Genomic DNA, 26,892 nt, shown 5'->3' on the forward strand with positions numbered 1-26,892 from the left:
TTACTGGTGTTACTCACAGTGATTAAAATTTTTGTGAATATTTTATATGAAAAAAAGATTTTCAGGCACCTATTTCAGTTTAATCTCATCTGTGTCTAACCCTTGGGATCCTCACCACCCAGGTCTAATGGGGAAAGGTTGCGGTCGTCACATGGCTTCCTGTTTTTGGTCAGCCAAGGGCCACAATGGTTCAAAGAGCCACGCATGGAAAGGTAACCCAAGGTCAGCAAATGGAACAGGCAGTCATCTTAGCCTCAAAGGATTCTTTTAATTAAAACATTGAGGTCTTTGTTAAATCTATGTTAAACAATTGCATTACAGAGAAAAAAAACAACAACACAAACACACATCATTAAACATATTTATAAAGTATTAAAACAAGAAATTTATGTCATTAATTTAATTAAAATTAAATATTATCAAAGATGTTTATTTGCAATTCTACATTTAAAAAGATACATAATTTATAAAACAAATGGCTTAAACATCAACACATTTAAATGTAATATTAATTAATTACTTTAAAAATTAACATTTAATAACAAAAGCATTGTCATTGATACAAATATGCCCTTTAAATGCTTACTGCGTCCAGAACCGTAACTGCCATCTCGACGTGGACCTCGGGCATGCTCAACAATTACTCGCTCACCACAAAGGTCTTTGCCATTCAGTTCATAAACAGCGTCATCTGCATCTCGCAGATCATCAAACTCCACAAAACCATATCTAGAAGAGAGCAAACAAAATCCTGGTTGGCACCATTCTGACATCCAGCTTCACTAACATTAAAGAGAAAACAATGAGGTTCATGCTTAGCAAAGGTTAGGTGGGTTTTGCAAACTAAGGATCAGCTCTCTCTTCTCTTTAGCTGACACCACTTTGCTTTGTGCCAACAGGCACTGCAAGAGGAAGGGAGACCTCTCAAGGCAGACTCCTATCTTTCTAGTAGGAGGCTGGCTAGATACAGAGAACACTTCTTTTGTTCCCCAAGAACAATGAGACCTACATTCAGGCACTGTGGATTGTTAAATCATGTTCAGAATAACATATTAGGTAAAAATCATACTATCTTAAATTTCCTCTGTGAAAGGAAACATTTTTTTTAAAGTTCTTGTTCCTCTACCTAAACAAATCAGCCACAAGTGAATTAACTGTTTTAGAAATTATCAGTGAAAAAAAAAATTGGAGCTATTCACTTCCCTGTAAGATTCTAAATTCATTTCTAGATAGGCTAGAATTCTCTAAAATCTATATACAACTATGCAGACTTCTTTATGTGGTATTGCTAGAAATTTCCCAGCAAAGAGGTTTGGTGGTTAACACATAACCAAAAGAACCACCCCCCCCAAATCCTATTAATGCCTATTAAAGAGTACAATTTATAAAACTAAAGCACAAAATTTGTAAGATACTTATAAGCAAGATTAAACAAGTGTCCTGTAAACTGTTATCAAGAAACATTTAGTTTGGCTAACAGCTGTGAAAAGTCTAGCTTTGTTATCACTGCCTATGTTTAAAACCAAAACCATCTTATTGATCATACCTAATTACAAAGGAAAGTTATAAGCAGTTTCTTTAAATTTTAACAAGGCTGTATACATAGGCAAACACTGAGTGTTCTCTGCATTTAAACATACTGACACTAAAAACAGGTTATAAGACTTGCCAGAGGTTCATCCAGCCTGCTGACAAAAAACTACTCCAGTTTCTTTAGCATGTATTACTGTACTCAGCAACATGTTAGATAAGTGACAGAACTCAGAATTGTTGAATTTTTCCTTTACTAAAGAGTTCCTTTCATACAAGAGTCTCTCAAGGTGCTAATGTGCTAGGTTACAACATGTAGGTAACAACTTTGGAGGGTTCTTTATGCTGAAATGTTTGAGTGGCACTGAATCTAAACTCCATTTAAAAAATGTAACACAGACACACCCAGTTATTTAATGGCACGTGTTTTGCAGCAACATAATTCAGAAGCCACCTGCCTCAATTTATAGACTGTGAAGTCTTTAGAAAAACACAGTTTCATGCTTCCATAGGCTGGAACTGCTGAGAAGCTTAATTATTTTGAACATGCTGTTATATTTGACAAGGCAAGTAAAGCCTCTTCAAATCATTGACTTATGCTCAAAAGTGCTTTACAGTCACTAAACATCTATAATAGATAATATATTGTAGCTGCTTTTTCCTCTCCTAGGTAGGATGGATGATCAGGAAAATTATACTATTATTTCAGAAACAACATTTAAAAAAAAAAAGAAAAGAAAAAGCCAAATCTAACTACTTTCTACTTTGGTTTATCTCTTAATATATAAAATACAAAAAAAAAAGGTGCCTTCCTTAATTTGGTTGGCAAGACTAGGCCTGAATCTGTTTTGCCCACAGTACCAGTGCTCTTGGCATCACTCAAGAGTGTAATGCCAACCAGACAAGAAGAGGGGACATTTGGCATGGGCACGCAAAGAATGGCTCCCACTCCCCCAAGAGTTGCCCGCTGGCTCAGCACTGTTCAATGACCAGAAGTGATCTAATTTGATCTCAGAAGGACAACACTGACTCCTGAGGATTAAACAAATCACAGGAAAATGCAAACTGTCTTTTTCAAAATAGTAAAGGTTCAAAACTACTCGGGGGTTACAGGATGCAGGACCCTAAGCTCTGCAGGTCAACTGAGATAGAAATACCAGTGACTGCTGATGGTTAAGCGATATTTCTGTCAGATCTATGTGGGAATACATGCTCCCAGACTCAAAATCATCCTGCCAGTGTTCATTCTTTTCCAAACTTACAAGCAGAACTTACCCTGACCTTTCAGGGAAAGCAAAGGCGATCTGTTCAGTGGAGGTACAGTAATTTAAAAATAAAAATTAATCCTCAGACAGACCAATCTTTCTTTGCAAGCTGAGGCCGAAGCAAAGCACGTCTCATCATGCCAATAAAACTCTTCCCTGAGTTGTAGGGACAATGTGTAATGTTATAGAAAAATGATGCCTACAATCCTCCCCTAACATTTACTTCTAAAAATTCCCCAAGTGGGTCACTTTGTAGCCATATTTTTTGGGTATCCAAGTCACTTATTAAATTAGTTGACATGAGATCAAATTTATTTTACAGGAAAATTTTGGCTACTCTTCTGTGAAAAGCCACAAAATCTATTTGGAACATTTTCATATCACAGTCCAGTTCAAGGATCAAATCAGACATATGTCATTTCTCTCTGCCACAGACATGCTCGGGTGGCAGGAGGCGGTTTGAAGATCAAAACAAATATCCTTCCACGCAACAAACCATACCTGATAGGGACTCCTGTTCTGATAGTAAAGCAAAGACCAGAACAGCATGGTTGGTTGTGTCTATCAAATTACCAATGATTTGGATATGCTTTAATTGAAGGCTAGCTCTATTTCATTCAAGAGGTAAAAGTAATGGGTCCCCCAAATAAGGAAGACTAGCTAACAACAATAAAATGTTACCTAACATTGACTAAATACTCTTATACTAGGCAATGGTACCTTGTTTAATATTCATAGAACCCGAGAGCCAGGTGCTATTATCTATTTTACAGAAGAAGAAACTGAGGCATAGAGTCTTTTATGCATAACTTGTAAAAAAAAAAAAAGGCAGAGTTGGCATTCAAAGCCTGTGGTTTGATATCAGAGCTGAAACTCTTAACTATTAAGACTGGAGCAGCAAGAACTGGCCTGGGTTCTTCTCCTGGCTCTGCTATAAACCAATTCTGAACATCATACTTAAATAATCTTATTTCTATGGGTCTTAGTTTATTCATGAAATGAGGGAGTATACTACCTATTGCTAAAGTTTTTCTTAACATCATAAGTATGATAGATAAATGTCTTTTAAAATCAATCTAAACATTTCCTTTGTGCTTTGTAGCAAATAACATGAAACCAATCTCTTCTCTCAGAAAGTACACTCCTTTGGAAATCTTTGCCAAAGTAAGGATGGATATAAAATACACACATGCATGTATGTACACTATTACATGTATGCATGTGTATATATGATATGTGTACATATCACTGGTGTGACCTGTGACTAAGCCTCACAAAACACAACCCAACAGGTAAATTTCCCTAATTGCAGATACCCTTCTTCTGCTCTATTAAAAGCAAAGAACATCTTTCAATAATTCTAATACAAGAATGAAGAGAATAGAGGAATTCAGAAGGAATCTAAGACAAATTTAAAAAACCCAACCATAGCCGGGATTGACAGAAACACAAACAGCCTTCCATTAAGCCTCATCTTACTCTCAGATGCCACACCTTTTCATCTTTCTCTGTAGATGAAGGAATAAAAAGTATGGCCTTACTAGTCAATAAATAATACTCTTTGATTAAGAGAAAAAACTCCTTTCTTCAACGTTTCTCTCCTACAGTTTAAGTATTCCTAATCTGAAAATCCAAAATCTGAAATGTTCCAAAATCTGCTTTCTGAGTGCCAACATGACCCTCAAAGGAAATGCTCAGAGTAGTTTGGATTTTTGGATTAGCGATGCTCAATCAGTAAGTATAATACAGATATCTCCCTCCCCCAAATCCCAAACACTTCTTGTCCCAAGCATTTCAGATAAGGGATATTCAACCTGTACTGCCTTTCCCCATACTGTTTTCTTCTGGTCACATTCTATTCTGACAAATCGAGTCAAAAGAGTAAGGGGAAGCTGCTATCATTTTCCTGCTAAAAAATGTAGGCACCATGATTTTTACCACGCATATACAGGTATCTGGACACCAGAAACAAAAGCCACATTGAATCATGTGGGCTGTTCTAAACTTTAGTTCATTCTTATCCTGTTGCCAATGCTCTCCTCTTCCTCATTCAACAGCTATTAATATACTGCTCAGGCTATCAGCTAGAACTCTGAAAAAGTAGAACTGGAATAATGTTTTTTAAACTAAGGTACTTCAAGATGACTACTACTTCTTGAGACAGGGTCTTGCTCTGTCACCTGGGCTAGCATGTAGTGGTATCATCATAGCTCACTGCAACCTCAAACTCCTGGGCTCAAGCAATCCTCCCACTACAGCCTCCCCAATAGCTGGGACTGTAGGAACATGCCACTATGCCTGGCGAGTTTTTTATTGAAGACTACAATTTTAGAAATGTTAACCACACTTCTTTACCCAAGAATTACCATCTGAGTTCATACTGTTACTAAAACAGACTTTCTCTGATCCTAACAGCCTATACCAGTGGTTCCAAATACCATTATGCCTGGCCTTCTCTCTGTATGTTTCACTGAAGAGGATGTAGAGTTATCTCACCCTTTTCAGAATGGCTTAGAGTCACCTCTGTCTTCCAAAACATCTTCACTGAACAGGGAGGCCGGAGAAAAAGTCCTCCTGGAACAATGATGTGTATGACTTACTCCAGAAATAAGCTGATCGATGGCTAACTGGGCAGGGTGTGACTAAAGGGGTGCTCAGTACCAGAAACTGCTGGGGAGTGGATATGAGGAGCAAGGGAAAGCAAGCCTCCATGCGTGTGACCATGGTCACCCACCAACACTGCTTACCGAGGGGCATGCCTTGGACGATCTCTCTATAAGAAAAATGTGCCCCTTTCCACGGTGGATCTCTGCTCACCTTTGTCCTAAAACTGTGCCACATGCTTTTCTTTGTATGTGGACATGACAGTCCTCAGCCAACCATCAGCAGGATGTGAGTTTTGTTTTCCCAATGTGGTGAGCCATTCCCACATTCACTCATTTTCCTGGTAAGAACCGAACCTCTCCATGGCTGGTCAGGATTAGGGATGTTGCTGTAGCCAAGGAAAAATTTTCATCTGTTGAAGTTAACCCACGGGGTGGCTTGAGCCCTCAATCTAGAGTCAGAAGAACTGTACTTTAAGGGCAGAGCCCTTCAATCTACCCTGAAAGAAATGGCATTCAGTGAACAGGAATCAAACAGCTTTCTTTCAAAGCACTCAGCGTTGGTCCCATGCTTCAGCCAACTTGGTCTTATGAGGTGGAAAAAGTTAGGACACATGGACAGGACAGTAATTAAAATCAGTTAATTCTTGCTGTCTGCATAAAGTACTTGGAAAACTATAGAAAGACACTTCTGCAACCAACTCTAGTGCTCAGATGAGGCGAACTCAGACAAAAAGCTTATGAATGATAACAGTGTAACTGCCCCAATTCCAAAGGTGTGCAACACTCCAGGGAACCAGCGGCCAGGCCCTCACAGAATTAACCACTGTCACATTTACTGCTTGAGATCAGTGATTATGGTTGCAATTTGACTTTCCCGGTAACAGAGGGTTGTTTATAACCCACAAGTAGAAGCTGCTACCATGTGAAGTAGGTTCTGGAGATCCTTTCCTATCCTGAGACGGGAAGGAGGCTGCTCTGGGCTTTCTGGCCTCCCTGTCTTTCAGTCTCAGAGGAGGGAGGGCCATCAAGGCCACCCGGAGAGGGTGGATGACTTACCCGTGCTCACTGAGTGGCAGAGCTGGGGTGCGACTTCAGGGCTCACCATTACCCAGTCTGGGGCTCTTTTCACGTCGGCAAACTGGCAGTTCCCGCACACCAAGAGCTCTCTGATTAGAGCTAGTGTGGATTCCTGGTCTGCAAACGTTGGCCACAGCTCAGTCTGCACTTGATCTTTCCCCACCTTCAAAGAAGAAAACCTACCTCATGATTTCTCTCTCCCAGATCCCCTGACCATTCATTCCCAACAACCTTATAATGACTTCTGACTATTCCTCTCAGGTTGTCCACTGGGTCTACTGCCAAGTTCTACAGTTTCCTCATTTTGCTGGGCCTTCAGACTGTCTCTACCTTTCTGATTGATTTACATAATTTTAAGTTATAGCTATTTTTACTTAGTCAACTTGTCTCTACATTGTAGCAGGGAAAGTCAGCTACTAAATTCCTTTTGCTTATAGGTTTATAATTACTCCTAAGTATCTTTGTTTATGTCATTCTTTAAACCAGGAGCATCTTAACTATGTGAAGCCCAAGAAACCTGCCTGACTCCAATTATTTTAGCACATTCTTTTAGCTTTAGCACTTCTATTAAATTTTATGTTTTACATGGCAATGTTTTTGTGGCTTTTCAAGCCTTGTTTGTTTCTTTGTGCTAATCTTCTCTTTGATTATGAGCTCTTTAATAACAACAAAGGCTAATATCTCTGTTGGGTATTTACCACAGTGCCTGGTACATAGTAAATAGTTTATCCATAACGTTTCACTCATTCCTCATGAATGAAATGTGAAGAATGTATTATTTATTATTGTTCCCATTTTACAACGAGAGATTAAGGCCTGGAAAGGCTAAACAACTTGTTCCTTGTGAAGGAGCTCGTAAGTGGTCAAGCTGGATTTGAACCCAGACCTATGACTCTAAATCCCCAGCTTTAAACTGTAAAGTTCCATTGCCTTTTAAAGGCAGATGCCCTCCTCTCCCAGTCCTGAGTATAATCTTTTTCATTCAACAAATGCTACTGCATGACTTAAGGATCCTAATCTCAACAAGCCAGGCTGTAGTATAGTTTTGTGGTACAGCAGGGTGAAGTCTCCAGAGGAAAAAGAAATTTATCCTGGGGCAGGGTGAAGCACCTCTAAGCTGGGGGTATGTGACAACCAGGTTACTTTCACTCTTGTCTTTTGGTTCCCATTAGCCAGTGTCAGCCATCTGGTCCTTCCGAAAACATGTGTGGGTTCAGAACATAACAGACTAGAAGAATAGAGGAAAAATAAGATTATTCTGTGCAATCCCCATTCTGGAGGTCCCACATCAACCCCTAGAGTCTGTCTTTGGTTCTAAGCCTTGGCAAAAATTAGACCAGCATAGAGTAAATGGAGAGTTGGACCTAGACATGATGGATGTAAATGGATATTGACATATTATGTATTTAAGAATGCATTTAATTAGCTTCACAAGAAATGGTGACTGGGACCAAAAATTATAAATATAAGCATGAATGGTGGGGGGAAAATGGGCCACAAATCAAAGAATACCAAAAACTTTACAGACTTCCAACTATACAAAGATTATAGTAGCAACCAAAAAGTATTTTGTAGATGATAAGACTCTAAGATCTGATTTAATTTTGATTAACACCAAATTATTGTTAAAACAATTATTCCAGTCCACTAGGACTCTTTCCTTCTTCAAATTCCTTTGTAATGGTAACTACTATTTTTTTTAATGTCTTACTATATCATGCATTATGCTAAGTGCTCAACACACATTATATCCATTCAATTTTCACAACTCTGAGGTTTACTGATATTACCTCACCCACCAATGAAGAAACAAAGTCAGAGAAGTCTAATAACTTGCCAACGCTAACTTCCAAACATCCGGAATTCTTCAAAACTCAGGTCCTAACCTAAAACCTACATTCTGCCACTATGTTCTACTGCCTCCTATACACCAATGGAAAGAAGTGGTCCATCAGACCACTAGCTGTAAGAGCACAAAATATCAGTTTCATTAAATCATGTGCTGTAATGTGGAAGACAAATACCTACATGAATATCAGCATCTTATGAGAAATATTCAATGGCAAGAAAATATCATTTCTGCATCTGTTGTGTGCTGACACCAATAAGCTACGATCATTTATTTTATACTAATATAAACCAAACCTGCAAATAATCAAAATTTTAATACCAGTCTAGGAAATAGAGGAAGAAAGGTAATAAATCATTAAGAAAACTGGCCTGGCAGTATATTAATGATGCTTTATTTAACAGAATACCTGTGGAGGAAATAAAGCATACTTGATGTAAAAATAATTGTTTTATTTTTATTGACATGACTGATTGCTATTCTGTGCACTTAATTAAACTGATTGTGATGACTTAAAAAAACTATCTCAGTAATGAGGATACAAATATATTAGTGGAAAAATTAATCTTGTAATCCTCCTGACAAAGTAAACCATTTGTTGAAAAAACCTCTAATTATGAAGAAATAATGGAGTCCACATTGCAGATGTCAGCTGTGTCTGAAGGAATACATATTCACATACCGACATGAGGAAAACAGAATAGAAATAAGCATTATCTTAAGTAAGCAATACAACAAAATCCCTATAGAATAGGAAGTCGAGAAGAATTTGCATCAAATCTGTATTTAGTCTTACTTTGTAACTGTTCTATGACCCTATTTGCCAGCTCGTTTCAACCATCCAGAACTGTGTCAAAAATGAACTAAGTTTGCTAAGCTACTTCACTTTTACTAGGCTGCCACCTTACTCCTATCCTATAAAATGGGATTACCCAGAAAGCAACATACCTGCAAATAGTTTGTGGATCAAACTATCATAACAGTTTATGCATCATAATGAAATGCATTATTTTGATATTTTAAAAAGAACATGGCTTTCTTTGAAGGGGGACAAACACAATTACCTGTGTCCATTTCAGTTTTCTGACAGTTACCAACACTAAGGATAAATAAAATCAAAAGATCTAGGCCGGGCGTGGTGGCCCATGCCTGTAATCCTAGCACTCTGGGAGGTCGAGGCGGGCGGATTGCTCGAGGTCAGGAGTTCGAAACCAGCCTGAGCAAGAGCAAGACCCCGTCTCTACTATAAATAGAAAGAAATTAAATGGCCAACTAATATATAGAGAAAAAATTAGCCAGGCATGGTGGCACATGCCTGTAGTCCTAGCTACTCAGGAGGCTGAGGCAGGAGGATTGCTTGAGCCCAGCTAGGCTGATGCCACAGCACTCACTCTAGCCTGGGCAACAAAGCGAGACTCTGTCTCAAAAAAAAAAAAAAAAAAAAAAAAGATCTCACAAAAAAGGGAGTCAACCATTCCCTGATGACATGCTATGGCTCGGTGACTCAAGCCTCTAATCCCAGCACTTTGGGGAGGCAGAGGTGGGAGGCCAGGAGTTTCAAGACCAGCCTCAGCAACATGGTAGGACCCCTTTCTCTTCAAAAATTAGCAAAATTAGCCAAGCATAGTAGCTCGTGCCTGTGGTCCCAGCTACTTGGGAGGATCCCTTAAGCCGAGGAGTCTGAGGTTACAGTGAGCTATAATGATGCCACTGCATTCTAGCCTGGGTAACAGAATGAGACCTTGTCTCAAAAAACAAACAAACCCAATCTGAAAAAACTAAAGAGATGAAAGTCAGATTACCAATTTAGAACAAAACACTTGGGATATAAAATAGAATTACCACATCTGTTACTTTTACTTAATGAAATTAAGTTTTACACTCAGCAGACAGCACTATCTGATTCCACACCAAAGCTACAAACAAAACCAGTTCATACTTACCTCTAAAACAATACAATGAGCAGGCTACCAGGTTAAAGCCTCATAAAGGCTATGCATTTGGGACCATTTCAGCTGTATAAGGGACTATATCCCTCCTAACTGCCCCGGTCTGTGGGCTGCCATCTGTTTTTTATTTTTGGTTAAAGATGTCACTTCCTACATATTTCTTGGGGATGCCCTTTCTTGAAATTGGCCATTAATTAAATATTTTGATGAATTTTTCAAATTCTTTTAAAATTAATGGATCAATAGCTTCATTTCAACCACATGTACAATTTTCTCAAGTCAATGTTCTGGTCTGTGGTTCCTGACTCCCTTGCCTGAGCCTCCTGCTCACCCACTTCATTTCCATAGGATGAATTCAAACCTCCTTCCTCCAGTTCCCCCTACCCCACCCCCTTCCTCGGCTCTCTAGGTCTTGGAAGTTTCTGTTCATGAGGGCCCCCTTTCTGGGACACAGGCCTAAAGACATGGCTCAGGACCTGGTGGAAAAATAGCAAGGGTCTTTTAAGTGCTTCTTCCAGTATCACCTGCAGCTCAGAGACCAGCAGACTTTCATCTCAACACCTAGGAAAGCCATGTGGAGCATTTCCTCAAAACATGGGTGTACAAATTCAGAGCATAATCTGATCTCTCATCTTCAGGTTTAAAGACCAGATGGCCCTAGGAATGACAACAGGACAGAGAACATTTACTTATACAAATCCTACCCCTGCCAGCCATGACAGAGCTAACACCACCTTGCAGCTTGTCAAAGAGTAGCCTGAGGAGAAGAATCACAAGCAGTCTCTGTCCAGGGACATCATCTTAGAAACTTCCATCTGTCTCACTTTTGGTAGTAACTTGCCAGCTGGTCATAAGCCTCTGCAGAGACTAAAGGCTGAACAGGCTAAGAAACCTGAACCACCTCATCACTGGAGGCAAGTCTCCAAAGAACAAGATCAAACCATCTGGAAGGAAACAGCATGAGAGAAGCTTTGACTGCTACTGCCCATGGTATATCCGGTATGTGAAGAAAAAAAAAAAAAAAAAAAAAAAAAAGTTCTTCAGTTTCCAGAGTTGTCAATAATTCATTTTGTAACCTTGGGCCAGTCACTTAATCACCCCATGCCTTAGTTTCCCCATCAGCACAAACTAGGGACACCACCTGTTTGTAAAGCACTTTGATATACTCAATTGAAAAATAATCAGAAAAATGCATTATTATTTTCTAAAGTTTTAAGATCTAAGTGTTAGCTTACATATTTATAAATACCACCTTTAACAGTATTCTCTCAGATGCTTGGAGCACCTTTCTTCTGAGGAACTCAAAGTATAATTTTCTGTTCAGGTTACTTGTAAGCATCCAAAAATACTGGGAACCCAAACCACATTTTATATCTAGTTTATATCCTGTGCCTATATTTTAAGAAGGGACAAATTCCTCACATGGCCCTTTTATTCATACAATACCTCAGTGAGGGAGGAGCAAAGATATTCAACTGAAGAATAGTGGTTTAAAATAATTTAGCCCCAAATTATGAATGATGGTTAGTCATACCACAAACTGACCAGGAAACCAAGACAAAGGGGTGTGTGTGTGTGGGGGGGGGGTTGGGTCTTGAACCAGAGCAATATATGCTAGTAACATTTGGTCAAAATCTTAATATAGTGTAGTCTCTTGTCATTGACTTCTTCAAAATGACAGAAAAATTTTAAATTATCCACGTCTTAGGTAAAAAAAGTTAAATCTTTTGGGAGTAGGTTGACTTCAACAAGGAACTCAGTACAAAAACAATTTGATCACATTTATAATAGTCATACTACTAATAAAACAATGATGGGATGTGACTTAATTCAGAGTTCTCTTTCTCATTGTTTATCATTCATTTTAAGAAAAACTTCCTGATTAATAAATGAGGCCATTTTCACTCACTAAATTAGCAAAGATTTTATACAACATAGGTGCTCAATGCTGGTGAGGTAGCTACTACATGGTCATGGCTCATACACTGCTGGACAAGTGTAACCGGTGCAGCTTTTCTGCAAAGTTTTGGGGTTATATGTCTGTATGCATTAAGAGCCTTTAATATGTTCATTCCTGCTACAACACATGAATTTTATTTCAGGGGATCTGTCCTAAAATCATAATAAAAATGCAGACAAAGTTTGCTTCCAACACAGGGTTATTTATAACAGGAAGAATTAAACAACAACCTAGAATGAACGGTTGGGTAAATTGTGATATGGACATATAATGGATTCTAACGAAGCTATTAAAATGTTAAGGAAGATTTTGATGTAACAAAAAAAAAATAGAGACAAATTAAGTAGAAAGAGACATATAATATTGCACATATGACAACCTATGTTACAAGGATTCTCAGTGATATTTCTTTTACTTTATGCTTTTCATATTATCTAAATTACTTATTAATACAATGAACCTACATTTATTCTCTAATCAAAAAGTTACTTTTAAAAAAAGTTCTTGAATCTGTTATGCTTGGTAGACTAATGGAAGAGCCTTAGCTACAAGATGACCTCGTATATAATTTTTTTTTTTTTTGAGACAGGCTCTAGCTTTGTCATCCAGATTGGAGTGCAGTGGCCTCAACATAGCTCAATGCAACCACTATTTCCTGGGCTCAGGCGATCCTCCTGCCTCAGCCTCCTGAGTAGTTCAGACTATACATGTATGTCAAAACACCTGGCTAATTTTTCTTTTTTTGATAGAGATAGGGTCTTGCTCTTGCTCAGGCTGGTCTTGAACTTCTGAGCTCAACCCGATCCTCCTGCCTTGGCCTCCTAGAGTGCTAGGATTACAGGCTAATTTTAAACATTTTAATTTTAAAAATATCATTTAGGCTTGGTGTGGTGGCTCACATGTATAATCTTAGCACTCTGGGAAGCGGAGGTGGGAGGCTCATTTATCACACTGACTGCCACACTAGGAAAAAAAACTTTTCTTGGGGCCACTGTGTTTTATTACAAAAACAGAATAACAACTTTGAAAACAAAACTATTATTTCTAATTTAATGAAAATTTTGTTATTTTTTATTGTTTTCTGTGCGTGAGCTATATGCAACTTGAAAAACAGTTCACATGGCTCCAAAGGTGAAGAGACTTGTGAGTTACATATGCTTCACAAAGTCCTGGGCTCAAAACTAGTGTGAGTTAAATAAAACTCACATGGCAGTTAATGTGTTAAGATGAGGATTTCAAGACCAGCCTGGGCGACAGAGACCATGTCTCTACAAAATAGATAATATTATTTAAAAAATTATAATAAAGGGTAGTGCAGAGTTCAGAAAAATACGAATTCTTAAAATGTGGCAAGTGAAAATATAAATACTAGAGGGTAACAGAAACCAACAGCTAGCAAAATCCTTAAAAAGTATATATGCTTTGACTCCGAAAGTCCACTTTCAGGTAATAATAAGATGTGTGTACAAAGATTTATGTAAAGGATATCTGCTAGTATTACATATGCACAGAATAGTGAAAAACCGAAGAGAAAGAGAGCATACGCACATACATACACATGAATGTAAAAAAAGGAAAAACTGTGTACCCAAAATGCTGACAGTATCATCTTTGGGTTATTTGTCCTCTATATTAAAAAAATTTATAATAAACATGTAAAATTTGTATAATAATAAATATGTGCTACTTTGAAATGTTAAAAAACAAATTAAGAATGAGTCTTTATGTAAAGAGTTGTTCAGTCCTTTAAACAAAACTGTTTTATTCTAATCTCTTCTTAGATAATGATAAAGTTATAATCATAAAATCCAGAACCAAATGTCTTACTTTTCTTAACATAGACTCAAATGCTTGGTACCTGTGGTTTCAAATGTGACATTATTCCTGAGGCTGGCAGAACAGTTTATGAGCAAAAAGGCGGCAGAGTTCCCAAAGGGAGAGTGTTTGCTTTTTCTTTGTTATTCCTGTCACCCATTAGTTATAGCATTAGCATAAAAAGGATAAAGCACTTATCTGTCACTAGGTGGTGGGTGAAGGTAATCTCTCTCTCTCTCTCTCTCTCACACACACACACACACACACAGACACACACACACACCACCATTAAGAATACACTAACACCTCAACTAACCAGGAACCAACAACCTGGATCATTAAACTATACTTCCTTTATCCCCCCTTTAAAGGAAAAGACAAATTAAACAAGCTCCCATCAAGGATTCAGTAGTAAAAAAAGAAAATCCCTGGGTAGGTTCTGGGGTTGGCAGAGATTTCTCTCAGTATGTTAGGCCTAACAATGCTCTCCAGAGATCAGGGACACACAGAACAAAAACCTGACTTACTGAGTCAAACTGCATATTTAAAAAATTAAGGTGCATCCCACTTGAAGAAATTTTAAACAAAGGTGAAAACAAAAATTTCCTGGCAATAATTAGTATCATGAACATCCAATTAAATAGACCCTAACATCCTCTGAAAATTATGACTATTCATGATTTAACTGTAATGTGAAACACAGGCTCTAAAACTTACAGTTCCAGAGTTTCTCTTGAAAGTTTTAATTCATGATTTAACCAATTAAAAAAATAAAATAAAATAAAACCCTGAATGATTTTGGATTTATTTCCCAGGTAAAATAATCTTACAATGGGGTAAGTTTTATTCATTAACTAAAACATGGAAAAATTAAGATACAAAGATCTATGACTGAAACTACCACAAGATTTTATAGCAAAAAAGAAACCAGCTAACTAAAAAAACCCCACTACACATTACATGAAGTGGCTTATTAATAAAAAAGAAAACCCATAGAATCCATACACAAAGCCAGCAAAAATTACCAAAGAGCTAAAAGGCTATAAACAGGTGCAGCTAATATTGTTGCTTCCTGGACACACACCTAGGATTACCTCCTCACCCCTCCCCAGAGTGGCTCTTGCTGACATTTAAGCAGCAGGTAGGAATGTAGGAGACCCTAATGGGATCCACAATAGTCTATATCTTGGGAGGTCTACATCATGTTTGTGGTCCCAAACTGAACCATCTTTCTAGAAGCTCTCTAAAACAGAGGCAATCTAGATTAGGTTTACCTGTTACAATAAAATGGCATGTAATGAACAAATGCATACATACCTCTTCTCCAAATCCCAAGAGGGTCCATAGAATCCTTTCTTGGACACTAAATTTCCCTAGGAGAGCTCACCTTCTTCCTCACTTTATCATCTATTACACAAATATTTTACACCTTATATAATTCTAAACTTTACCCAAAACTCTTCAGCCCAGTGTTTCTATTGATACATCTCACTTCTACAAATTTGAACTCTAGCAATTCTTCAAAGCCCTATCTGATAACCCAAACCTGCTTTTGAGTTTAAATTACTATTAATCACAATCTAGATATGTTCAAAGATACTTCTCAGTAGGGAGATCCACTATCCTCAGTTTCAGGACTATATGCTTATACATATAGCTAAATTATGCCATCTTTTCCTTTTGAACCTACTCCTTCCTTTCAGACTTTCTTGCCTTTATGCCATATAGTCAATTCTTGCTTGAAATACATCTTTACCATTGGTCTGCTTCCCAGAAATCATTTTCCTCTGCAATGTTTTCTGAATGCTGCCAGGAGGTCATATCTTGTGCTGTTTGAAGGTTGTCACACCTGTCTTCAAATCCCTATGACTTCTATTCCTCATTTCAACCTTGACTTTCAGTGACAGATTTCATATATATAATGGTTGCGCAGCATAATTGTAAGAATGAACAGTTTCTTAAAAGAGACCCAGGTATTTAGGGTCTCAGAAGGTTCTCTCCTCCTCTTATCTTACCATTTCCTGGGTTGCTCAATTCTTCCCTTCAGAGCCTTTGAATTTCTACCTATTGACTTTGACTTTTAGTGTAAAATCTTAATAGTTGTCATTTCTGTTTTATGTTGTTAAATTTCTAGGTCCTTCATAAAGCTCAATCCAAGCTAGATTATTTCTCACAAATACTCCTTATTGGATCTTGTACTCATTACCAATTACAACATATACTATTGCCACATACTTTCTTCATTTCAAGCCCTGCTCAATCCTTTCTTCAAAACCCATTTCAAACAAATCTTTTCAAGCAAACCGTTCTAAGTTTTACTCGTTTGAGTTCAAAGAGAGCAAGCATTTCTTAATTCAACATGGACATGTCATAATGCTTAATTTATGTTAAGAACAGCACTTGTTTTCCTGCCTCCTCCCCCAATCCTATTTAGCACAGTGGCAGACATCTTGGTTGTGGTCTATCACACTTGGTTGACTAACCAGTTTCCCCATTAACACTCACATCATTTCCTATTTAATATCACTTGAGTAACCTTAGAAAAGACCTCACCAAATATGCTTTATGTCATCAAACACTAACAAGCTGTCTCCTAATGATTATGGTCAAATTCCTTTGATTACAGTTACCACTTACTGCTATAAGCCAAATGCTTTACATTTATTACCTCTAACCTTCCTTTTCCATGTGAATGAGGAAACAGGTTCAAAGAAATAACTTGTCCATAGATGTAAATGGTGGAGTCAAGAGTTTGACTCAGACCTATCTGACTTCAAAACCCATGCTTTCCCCGTAACGGTTATTCTGTCAACTTAGTTGGGCTCTGCAAAAACAGGAGTATTAACTCTCTCACATATATGTAGCACAATACCACCCCCTCAACTTATTCTTTAAGAACCGAAAGTTCTATTGTACAAAATGAGTAATTTTCTAAGCTTTTTACTCTAAAAGAAAACTGTATTCTTCATAAACACTTTATTGACAATGTCCTCGGAGGGTGAGCTTTCCTGATGATCAATTGGAAATGGATTTTTAAACTTAAAAAAATTTGAAAATATGGTAGCTACCAATTTTTCTCAAATGTGCAACTTATACTTCGGTGTCTTTCAAAACGCCTCAAGTGTCAGTTGCTAGTATTCCACTGAAGAGTAAGCTGTAGCTATATATCAGACCTGTTGCAAAGTCGAGGGATTTTATTTTTAAAAGCCAAGGGTTCCTCTAACATCCAGGGTTTAGTGCCCTAAAATGTTGTCCCTAGTCCTTTTGATTTTATATCCATGCCTTCCAAACTCTACCGAACATTCCTGGTTTACAGTTTTCCTCGTTGATTATTTTCTGCAGGCCTGATTCCTCATTTGTTTTCCCTAAAAGTTGTAATTCATGCTGGCCCTGTTTTGCCCAAGTAGATTAGGAACACAAGTAACAGACCATAGGAAAGGCAGTAAGTTAGTAATCTGGAGATGTGTGTCTCCGTTTGCATTAACTAGTTGACGCAGAGATACTAGTCAGGGTGGCCACTATTTTCTAAAAATTTGTACAACAGCAAAGCAATTTTTTGCCAAGATGGAGAACGGAAACCACAGCATGGAAACTCTGCACGAGTCTTAAACATAAAGAGTTAAGACTTTAATTTATCCTTGCAGAGGGAACGGGGAAGGCTTTCAGCCTGGCAAGACGATACTTTCGAAACTGTCACTAGACTACTCAAACTAGAGTCTCCCGCCCAAAAGAGGGTGGCACATGGCAAGTCTAAAAGAGGCCCCCTCCAGAGCTCCCGTTCCCAGGAAAGACGCGTTGTGACTCTCTGATACATTAGACTGGGGAAGAGGTGAAAATAGAGCAGGAAATCCTGTTTATTTCCAGCAGCCCTCAAGAGCGGGAAAAGTCGGTCTCTACCCGGAGACAAACCAGGCCTCAGTCCAGGACCTGGAAAAGGAAAACCCAGTCCTCCCGGTCGCCCTGGAGCTGTGTCCTCCTGCCCAGACTCCCAACCCCACTCGGGGTTTCCTTCTCCCGGTCCCACTCAGATCCTCACCATCGCTTCCATTATCCCTCCTCCACCCCCACCCGCGCAGGCGCAGTGGGAACCGGGGCCTACCCGCGCCCCCGAGGCGCTGCCACTATGGCGGATCCAGACCAGGCCGGTAGCTGTTCCGCGCGGGGTAGGCGTCCCTCTCCCGTCCCCGCGGACTCCTCGCCACCACTGGGGCTCTGTCCCCACCCGGCCTGCCCCTTTTCCGCCCTCCTCACCCGTTCTTCAGATCCACTTCCAGGATCTTCCCATAGCCCTTAAAGAAGCGCTCCACATCGCGCTCCCGGGCCTGGTAGCTCAGGCGGCCGATGTACACCCGCGGCATCCCGGCAACGGCGGTGGTGGCTGGCCCCGGCCCCAGCCCCCCTTAGGCGGCGGCCGGCAAAGCGAGAGCGCGGCGGCGGCGGCGGCAACGGGCGGGCGGCGGGACGGACGCAGCCGAACCCGGGCGACGTACGCGAGCACGTAGCCCGCGAGCGCGCGCCTCCGCTTCCCCCGCCCTTCCCTTTGGCGGAGGGTAACGGGAGGAAGCGCGCGTTCCCTTCCCGCCTGGCCAGAGCTGGGGGGCGGGGCGCGCCCGGGGGCGCGCCGGCGCGGGGCGGGGCCAGGTGATCGATAGGCGGTGCTGCGGCACGTCCTCTCGCGAGCTTGCCTTCCGCAGCCTGTTTTCCTCCCCTTCGCCGGAAGTGTCCGTGCCTTCCGGCGCGGAGCGAGCTTTCCCGCTTTTGTCCTTTGAACCGGGTGTGGTTTCGATTTTACAGCAGGAGCTTTGGAATTAAACCTGGGTTCCAAACGTTTATGTACCTGTGACCTTGGGCTCGTTAGGCGTGAAGCCTCTGAGCCTCTTTTATCTTCTCTGTAAAAACGGATAGTAATTCCTACCTTCCGGAGTTGTCTTGAGAATTATATGAGAGTAGGTATTTAAAGCACTGAATGATACCAATATTATTTTTAAGATAGGACACTGCTTAAATAGAAGCTGTGAGAAGTAGAGAAAGCTAGAGCTTTTAAACTAGATTAGTCGTGAGGAAATTACTTGACGAATCTAATCTATTTTCTAATCTGTAAAATTAGAACCATTTATACCCCCATCAGTGGACTACCAGGGTAAACTAAATAGTATTATGTGGAAGTGGTTGGAATAGTGTCTGGAACGGAGTAGGAACTCAATAAATACTGATTCCCTTCAAATTCAGTTTACCTAGAACCGCAAAGAAATTTTGTTTCCTGTTTTTATTGGAAAGTTTAATTCAAGGTTCAAAGGATACAAAGTGAAAGGTCTTCCCTTGTCTGTCTTACAGCCTCTTAGTTTCCCTCCCCAGAGGCAGTTTCTTAAATGTCCTTCCAGAGGTTAATTTACCCTTATGAAACAAATAGTACGATACTATACATACAGTTCTTTTTTTTTTTTTTTTTTTTTTTTTTTTTTGAGACAGAGTCTCGCTTTGTTTTCCAGGCTAGAGTGAGTGCCGTGGCGTCAGCCTAGCTCACAGCAACCTCAAACTCCTGGGCTCAAGCGATCCTCCTGCCTCAGCCTCCCGAGTAGCTGGGACTACAGGCATGCGCCACCATGCCCGGCTAATTTTTTTATATATATATCAGTTGGCCAATTAATTTCTTTCTATTTATAGTAGAGACGGGGTCTCGCTCTTGCTCAGGCTGGTTTTGAACTCCTGACCTTGAGCAATCCGCCCGCCTCGGCCTCCCAAGAGCTAGGATTACAGGCGTGAGCCACAGCGCCCGGCCTATACATACAGTTCTGTACTTAATATATTTTGAAAATCACTCCATGAGAGTACAAAAGGAGCTTCCTCAGGACTATTTGTATGGCTTATACCATTTTATACACAGTAATTTTTAACCAAATTGATATTGGTTCCAACCTTTTGTTGTTACTACAGCTGCAGTGAAGGAACTTGTGTGTACATACATGTGGACTATCCCTAGAAGCAGGCTATTTGGGTCAAAGGGAGTGGTGGGCATGTGTAGTGTTGAGTAGATATTGCTCAATTCTCCCTAAGTGTGTTTCCACATGTCCTTGTCAACACTATGTTATCAAACTTTTTGATCTTTGTCAACCAGATAGTTGAAAATGGTATCTCCAGGTGGTTCCATTTGCAAATACCTTGAGTGGAGTGAACTTTCTTCATAAGTTTAAGATATGTTTTCCTTCCTATGTCTATTAATATCCTTTCCCATTTTTCTTATTGATTCATAGGTGCTCACTATATCTTAGGAAAATCAGATCTTTGTCAAATAAGTTGCAATATTTTTTCCCAGTTTGTTGTGTGTGTGTGTATGTGTGTGTTTTGAGACAGAGTCTCACTCTGTTGCCTGGGCTAGAGTGCCATGGTGTCAGCCTAGCTCACAGCAACCTCAAACTCCTGGGCTCAAGCGATCCTTCTGCCTCAGCCTTCTGAGTAGCTGGGACTACAGGCATGTGCCACCATGCCTGGCTAATTTATATATATACATATACACACACATATATATTTTTTTAGTTGTCCAGCTAATTTCTATTTTTTTAGTAGAGACTGGGTCTCGCTCTTGCTCAGGCTGGTCTCAACTCCTGAGCTCAAACGGCCTCAGCCTCCCAGAGTGCTAGATTACAGGTATGAGCCACCTCACTTTTGTCTTTGCCTAGGCCCTAGGGTGTTTTTCCCCGTGCAAAAACATTAGATATTTGTGGGATTGAATTTATCCATCCTTTATTTTTCTTTGATTCTGGATTTTATGTTGTAGTTTGAAAGGCTTTGCTCACTCAGCTTTGTTTGTCTGTTTTGGGTTTTTTTTTTTTTTTTTTTTTGAGACAGATTCTTGCTCTGTTGCTGGAGCTATAGTACAATGGTGAATGGTGTTATCATAGTTCACTGCAGCCTCCAATTCCTGGGCTCAAGTGATCCTCCTGCCTCAGCCTCCTGAGTTGCTGGGACTATCGGTGTGCACCACCATGCTAAGCTAAATTTAAAAATTTTTTTGTAGGGACAGGGTCTGGCTATTGCCCAAGCTGGTCTTGAACTCCTAGCCTCAAGCAGTCTTCCTGCTTTAGTCTCTCAAAGTGCTAGGATTACAGATGTGAGCCAACACACCCAGCCCCTTACTCAGCTTTAAAGAAAACATCTCCCATGGTTTATTCTGTTGCTTTTAAGGCTTATTTTTATATTGTAATCTTTTTTTTAAGTGAATAAGTACAGAGTTTAGTGGAGCTCAAAGCTTGAGAATGGCCACCCAGGAGCATAGCATGAAGTTGCCCTGAATATACACTCCCTATTGCAATCTTTAATCCATTTGGAATTCAACAAAGTCTGAGGATGATAACATTCTTAAGAATTAGAATTAACCTTGGTTGTTATGGTCTGATCAACCTATTGTACAGATGAGAAGAAGAGCCTCACAGAGGGGAAATGCCTGTCTCCAAAATCTGCTTCCTCTTCCTGAATTCCCTAACTCAGGGAGTGGCACCTCCATCCAGCAAGGTGCCAAAGTTCAACCTGCAACCACCACATTGAGTCTGTTCTTTGGATTCTTCCTTCTAAATATTCATAAATTCAGCCACTTCTCTCCATTCCCATTTCTTGACCTAGTTGAGGCCGCATACTATTGATAGATACATCAGGGCTTTTGTATGTGCTGCCTCCTCTGCTTGGAATATGGCTGGCTCTTTCTTTTATTTTCTTTTCATTCACCAGTCTTGACTCAGGCTGTCTCCTTCTTATTCAGACCTCAGGCCTTCTTTACCCACCTTATCTCAAATAGCTTCTGTCATTATGATATTTCATAGCACTCACTATATCGTCCGTCTGTGATTACCTTGTTTATTGTCTTTCTTCTCCACTAGAATGTAATTGTGCTGGTAACAGGGGCCATATTTTTTGTCTCTTGCTGTATCCCTAATACCTACAACAGTGCCTTTCACATAATGAGTGTTTAAAATATTTATTGAATGAATAAATGAATGATCTCTTACCTGGATTACTTCAATGGCCTCTTGATTCTCCTTTTTTTTTTGAGACTCAGGGAAATTTGAACTCTTCCTGTTGACATGTCAATGACAGTTCACATGTCAAGAACAATATCAAGAAGTCCTGAGGATAAAGGGAGCTCCAAGGCCAACTGTGGGGCCAGAAGAATTGGGACTGTCTGGTTTGGTGACCAGACAGGGCCAGGGGACCTAGGTTCTAAAGCCAGCTCTGCCAACTACTGTGTGATCTGGAACAACTCATTTCACCTCTCTCAGCAGCTGTTGCTTTTGTAAAGTGGTGATAACTAACATCTCAATGATATGGGAAAGGTATGAAAATCAAATGAAGATGCATGTATGGAAGTGCTCGTATACTGTGAAAGGTTATGGGCATAAGGCAGGCCTCTTTCTTCCCTTTCAGAAGGTGCCAATGTCTCCTTCTTACCTTTAGGCTAGCCCTGCTGTCTTCCCAGGAATGTTCCTGCCTCCAGATGCAGGCAGATGCTGTGTCAGGACCGAGCCTCTCTTCTGCACCATTTTTAGCTGCTGTGGCTGGACCCAGTGTCCATGGCAGCTGCCACTAAGCATGGAGCCGGCAGGTGTTGCTTTGAGTTTCTATGCGCAAGGACAGCAATGCCTGGCACACACAGGTTAATGTAAGAACCTTTTTCTTCTGGGCTTGTCTTCCCCTGAGGAAATCGGGCTTAATTACCTGATCTCCCAAGACATAAGACATTCGTCAATATTATGGCAGTGGCTCTAGGTAGTCACAAGGTGGGTGGTGCTAGAAGAGAGGGAGCAGAGTCATGAAGCCTCAGGACTTCAGGTGTGCTCAAGGTTTGATTTAGGAGGTAATGCCTCTTTGTCTTCTTTTAATTTCCTGGAGCCAAGGGTTCTTCCTTTAGCCATTTAAAAATGATGTTGTTTACTTAATGGGCCAGAAGAGCTGTTCCAACTCCACAGAGACTATTGAGTCTTAAAATTAAAAACAATCTTCTGCACTTGTAAAGAACAGAAGAGATGATTTTAAGTCAGATTCTCTTTTAACATTATGTTCTGTCTCAGTTCCCTTTACCTCTGCTGGCCTCTTAAAAGTTGGCAACCCCTAATTGGTCTTGGAAATTTAGAAGCAGGGAGTGGGTTTAATTATCTGAAATTCAGAGGCTGGGAGTCTCTGATTGTCCCCTTTTTTAGTTCCTCCCTCCTCCAAATCGTCCCCTAACCTGTTGCCAGAGGGATTTTTCCAAAGCGCAGTTCTGATCTTTTGGCTCAGAAATGTTTTGTTCCCTGCTGTCAACAGGATAAAGTCCAGATTCCTTAGCTAGAAATCGTAAACTGCCACAATCCACTTCAGATTGATTGACTTGATTTCAATATAAGTTAATCAATGAATTTGTATCACTTAGGATTAGGTTCAGTGAAACTCCAAATATTAGGGGCTTAGATAAGACAGAAGCTTATTTCTCATGTACTATAGTCCTGAGGTAGGCAGGTGGAGCTCTGGGTGTCAGGGAACCAGGCTTTGATCTTGCTGCTGTCCTGTTTTTAACATGGTCAAAGATGGCTGTACAAACTCCAGGAATCATGTCTGTATCCCAGCCATGTGGAAGGTGAAGAAAAAGTACAGGATGCATGCCAACTATATTTGAAAGAGGTTCCTGACAAACTGACACTTAACACCTCTGCTCACATAATGTGGGGCAGACCTTGTTAGCTGCAAGGGATGCAGGGAAATATTGTATTTATTCCAGCCTACCATGTGCCCACCTAAAAGTCACAGACTTTAATTTTAAGGAAGACAATGGATATTTGGGGAAAATGAGAAGGTTCTGACATCAATGTCCTGTCTCTATAAGTTTTCTGTAGCCTGGGCTAGAGTGCCATGGCATCAGCCTAGCTCACAGCAACCTCAGACTCCTGGGCTCAAGTGATGCTCCTGCCTCATCCTCCTGAGTAGCTGGGACTACAGGCATGCGCCACCATGCCCAGCTAACTTTTTCTATATATTTTTAGTTGGCCAATTAATTTCTTTCTATTTTTTAGTAGATAATGGGGTCTCACTCCTGCTCAGGCTGGTTTCGAACTCCTGACCTTGAGCGATCCACCCACCTTGGCCTCCCAGAGTGCTGGGATTACAGGCATGAGCCACCGCACCTGGCCTATAAGTTTTCTTAATATGGTCTTTTAGTCTGTAATGCTTGACTTTCTTCCCCTAGTAAATTAAAATCATCCTTTAAAGACCAGCCAAGGCTGGGCCCGGTGGCTCATGCCTGTAATTCCAGCATTCTGGGAGGCCAAGGCGGGTGGATCGCTCAAGGTCAGGAGTTTGAAACCAGCCAGAGCAGGAGTGAGACCCCATCTCTACTATAAATAGAAAGAAATTAATTGGCCAACTAATATATAGAGAAAAAATCAGCCGAGAATGGTGGCGCATGCCTGTAGTCCCAGCTACTTGGGAGGCTGAGGCAGGAGGATCACTTGAGCCCAGGAGTCTGAGGTTGCTGTGAGCTAGGCTGACGCCACGGCACTCACTCTAGCCTGGGCAACAAAGCGAGACTCTGTCTCCAAAAAATAAATAAATAAATAAAAAGACCAGCCAAATGGCACCTCCAGACCCCTAAAGGTGCAATGAATAATTCCCTTCACCAGTTCTCAGGACATTTTGTATATTATGCCGTGAGGTCTCTAAACATGGTGTTATGAACCTTCCTCCCTCTTGTTTGCTTCCTTGTGGAGACAGTGCCAGGGACCTGCTCCTTCACTGTGGCCACAGGTTCATCGCTCCTTTTAACCTCCAACTTGTGGATTCCCCTTGAAAAACCTAATGTTAACTTCTGCTGTGGCCTTGGGGCAGCCTTCTCTCCCTCTCAGGCTGTTTTCACTTGCCCACATTAACCATCTGTACAAATCACCTGTCCCACTAACCTAGAGGATAGAGGATAGGAGAGCAGGAAGGAGTTGGGGCTGATCCGGAGCCCAGGTGGACAAAGTGGCAAATTTTACCCAGAGAGCACTGCGGATCCTTCTCAGCCCCAGGCTTGAGTGCGTCTTTTTCTCCAGAGGAGCACAAGATGCTCCCAAAGGCACGATGATTATGCTGGGAGTCTGCGTACACACTCGCATGCAATTAAACCTTCCAGAGCCAGTGTTTCCACATCACTCCACTGCTTAAAATCTCTCAGTGCCTCCCGAGGGCTTCAGGGTAAGTCAGACTCCCTTTGTGACCCTTTGTGATCTGACCCCTGCCCACAGCTCACCTCAGTTCTCGCATTCCTGCCATGTCTCAGGGAGCAGCTGCACTCGCCTCCAAACTCTCTCACTGTTGTTGGCTTTGTTGGGACGCATTTTCCTGCTTGGTTTCCAGAATTTGCTGTGGATAATGCTTCCTCTGGGAATCCTTCCTTGACACCCTCAGGCAGAGCTGGGGCCCGGGTCCTGCCACAGCCCTCCGAACACCTCGGTATCAGCGACCTCATCATTGCACTGTCTGCAGTGATGTCTGTCTCTTGCACTAGGCTAAGCAACTCGAGGGCAGCAGCGTATCTTTCATTGGCAATCACAGCTTTAGGCACTCAATAAGTACTCCCTCAACGAGGGCCAGGTAACAAGGGCGATATCCCAAAGTCTCTGTTCTTTGCTTTGGGCAAGTGGATCATGAAGCAAACACCAAAAAGTCACATAATGTCAAATTCTTCTCTCTGCCTGAATAAAGCCCACTCGTTAGTCAGGGTTCACCTTCAAGGAAGCCTTTCCCGACCCCAGGCCTAGACCGAGACCTAAGTTACACTCTCATAGTACCTCCGACGTGTCTTCTTTACAGCGCTAATCACCAGGTAATCGATGTAGGACTGTTCAATGCAGTTTTGTGGCAGTGGCACTTGGGCTGGATACTTCTTTGTTGTGGGAGGCTGTTCTGTGCACTGTAGGATGTTTAATAGTGTCGCTGACTTCTGCCCATTACATGCCAGTAGCAATCCCCCCTGCAAGTTGGGACATCAAAAAAAATAGTCCCCAGACATTGTCAAATATCTCCCAGGGGGTAAAACTGCCTGATTGAGAACTGCTAGTCCAGCTACCTGAGACCCCATGTGCGTAGTTCCTCAGGGCTTTGATGACCTGGCCCTGACAATCACTCTTCCCTGCAGCTGATTTCCCATCCCCAGGACTGAGTGGCACACTACCTGAGAAGTGAGCCAGACCTTCTTTTCTATGAGTCTCCTGTTTGGGCTCGTACTGTTTGCGGGCAGGGATTGCCACTTACTGGCTTCTGTACCTGCCAGTGCCCAGCCAGGCTTTGCTTTCAGGGTGGTCAGGAAATGACTGCTGGGGGGACAAAACAAGGAAAAGCAAGGCAGGAGCTTCTTAGTGCTGTGAGATGGCAGGTGCACAGTGACAGTCCTCCTTGACAGGGGTGACTTCTATTTTAAATTTTTTTATTTTTACGAAGTTCAGACTTTATTAGGTCCCCTAAGGCTGGCCCTGGGGAAAGCCTTGGCTGCCTGCACAATCTTCCTAAGAGGAAGAGGCAGTGAGGGAGGAGCAGTCTGGGGAGGGCTGGGCCCCAACTGAGGGCCTACAACTCGTCCCGCTGACCAGCCTCCCCTCCTACTTGGCTCTGGCTCCTCTGGGATGATCACATGGTGAGAATCTGCTTTGAAGACACAAAGGGCTTCATGGAGGCTTCCAAGGCATGCTGGTAGTCCTGCAGTGGGACTTCGGCGCAGGCGGGGCCTGTGAGCTGCCCTTGGCGGATGAGATCGCAAAGGGTGAGGATCAGCGCCTTGAACTGGTCTGTGGGAGGTTGGAGGAAGTCAGACAGGGGACTAGCCACTGGGGCTTGCTGAGAT

General features: G+C 41.2%; 2 protein-coding genes across 3 annotated transcripts in view; both read right to left on the minus strand.

Moving 5' to 3' along the window:
• Positions 1 to 18,634, minus strand: part of SRSF4 (serine and arginine rich splicing factor 4) — a 29,586-nt gene extending 10,952 nt beyond the window's left edge. Inside the window, exons 1-2 of the mRNA XM_012750598.2 lie at positions 18,303 to 18,634; positions 587 to 729 (exon numbers count right to left, since the gene is read on the minus strand). Of these exons, the coding sequence (XP_012606052.1) occupies positions 587 to 729; positions 18,303 to 18,409 (250 nt within the window). The 5' untranslated portion in view covers positions 18,410 to 18,634. The remainder of the gene's footprint in view (positions 1 to 586; positions 730 to 18,302) is intronic.
• Positions 18,635 to 24,571: 5,937 nt separating this feature from the next.
• Positions 24,572 to 26,892, minus strand: part of MECR (mitochondrial trans-2-enoyl-CoA reductase) — a 36,330-nt gene continuing 34,009 nt past the window's right edge. The window contains exon 10 of one of the 2 annotated variants that reach the window (XM_012750595.2): positions 24,572 to 26,025. In XM_012750595.2, coding sequence (XP_012606049.2) covers positions 26,003 to 26,025 — 23 coding nt within the window. In that variant the 3' untranslated portion in view covers positions 24,572 to 26,002. Of the gene's footprint in view, positions 26,026 to 26,461; positions 26,837 to 26,892 lie in introns of those variants that run through there. The other variant, XM_012750594.2, reaches the window with a different exon arrangement.

Source organism: Microcebus murinus, chromosome 2 (assembly GCF_040939455.1).
Source record: "Microcebus murinus isolate Inina chromosome 2, M.murinus_Inina_mat1.0, whole genome shotgun sequence".
NCBI classification, from domain to species: Eukaryota; Metazoa; Chordata; class Mammalia; order Primates; family Cheirogaleidae; genus Microcebus; species Microcebus murinus.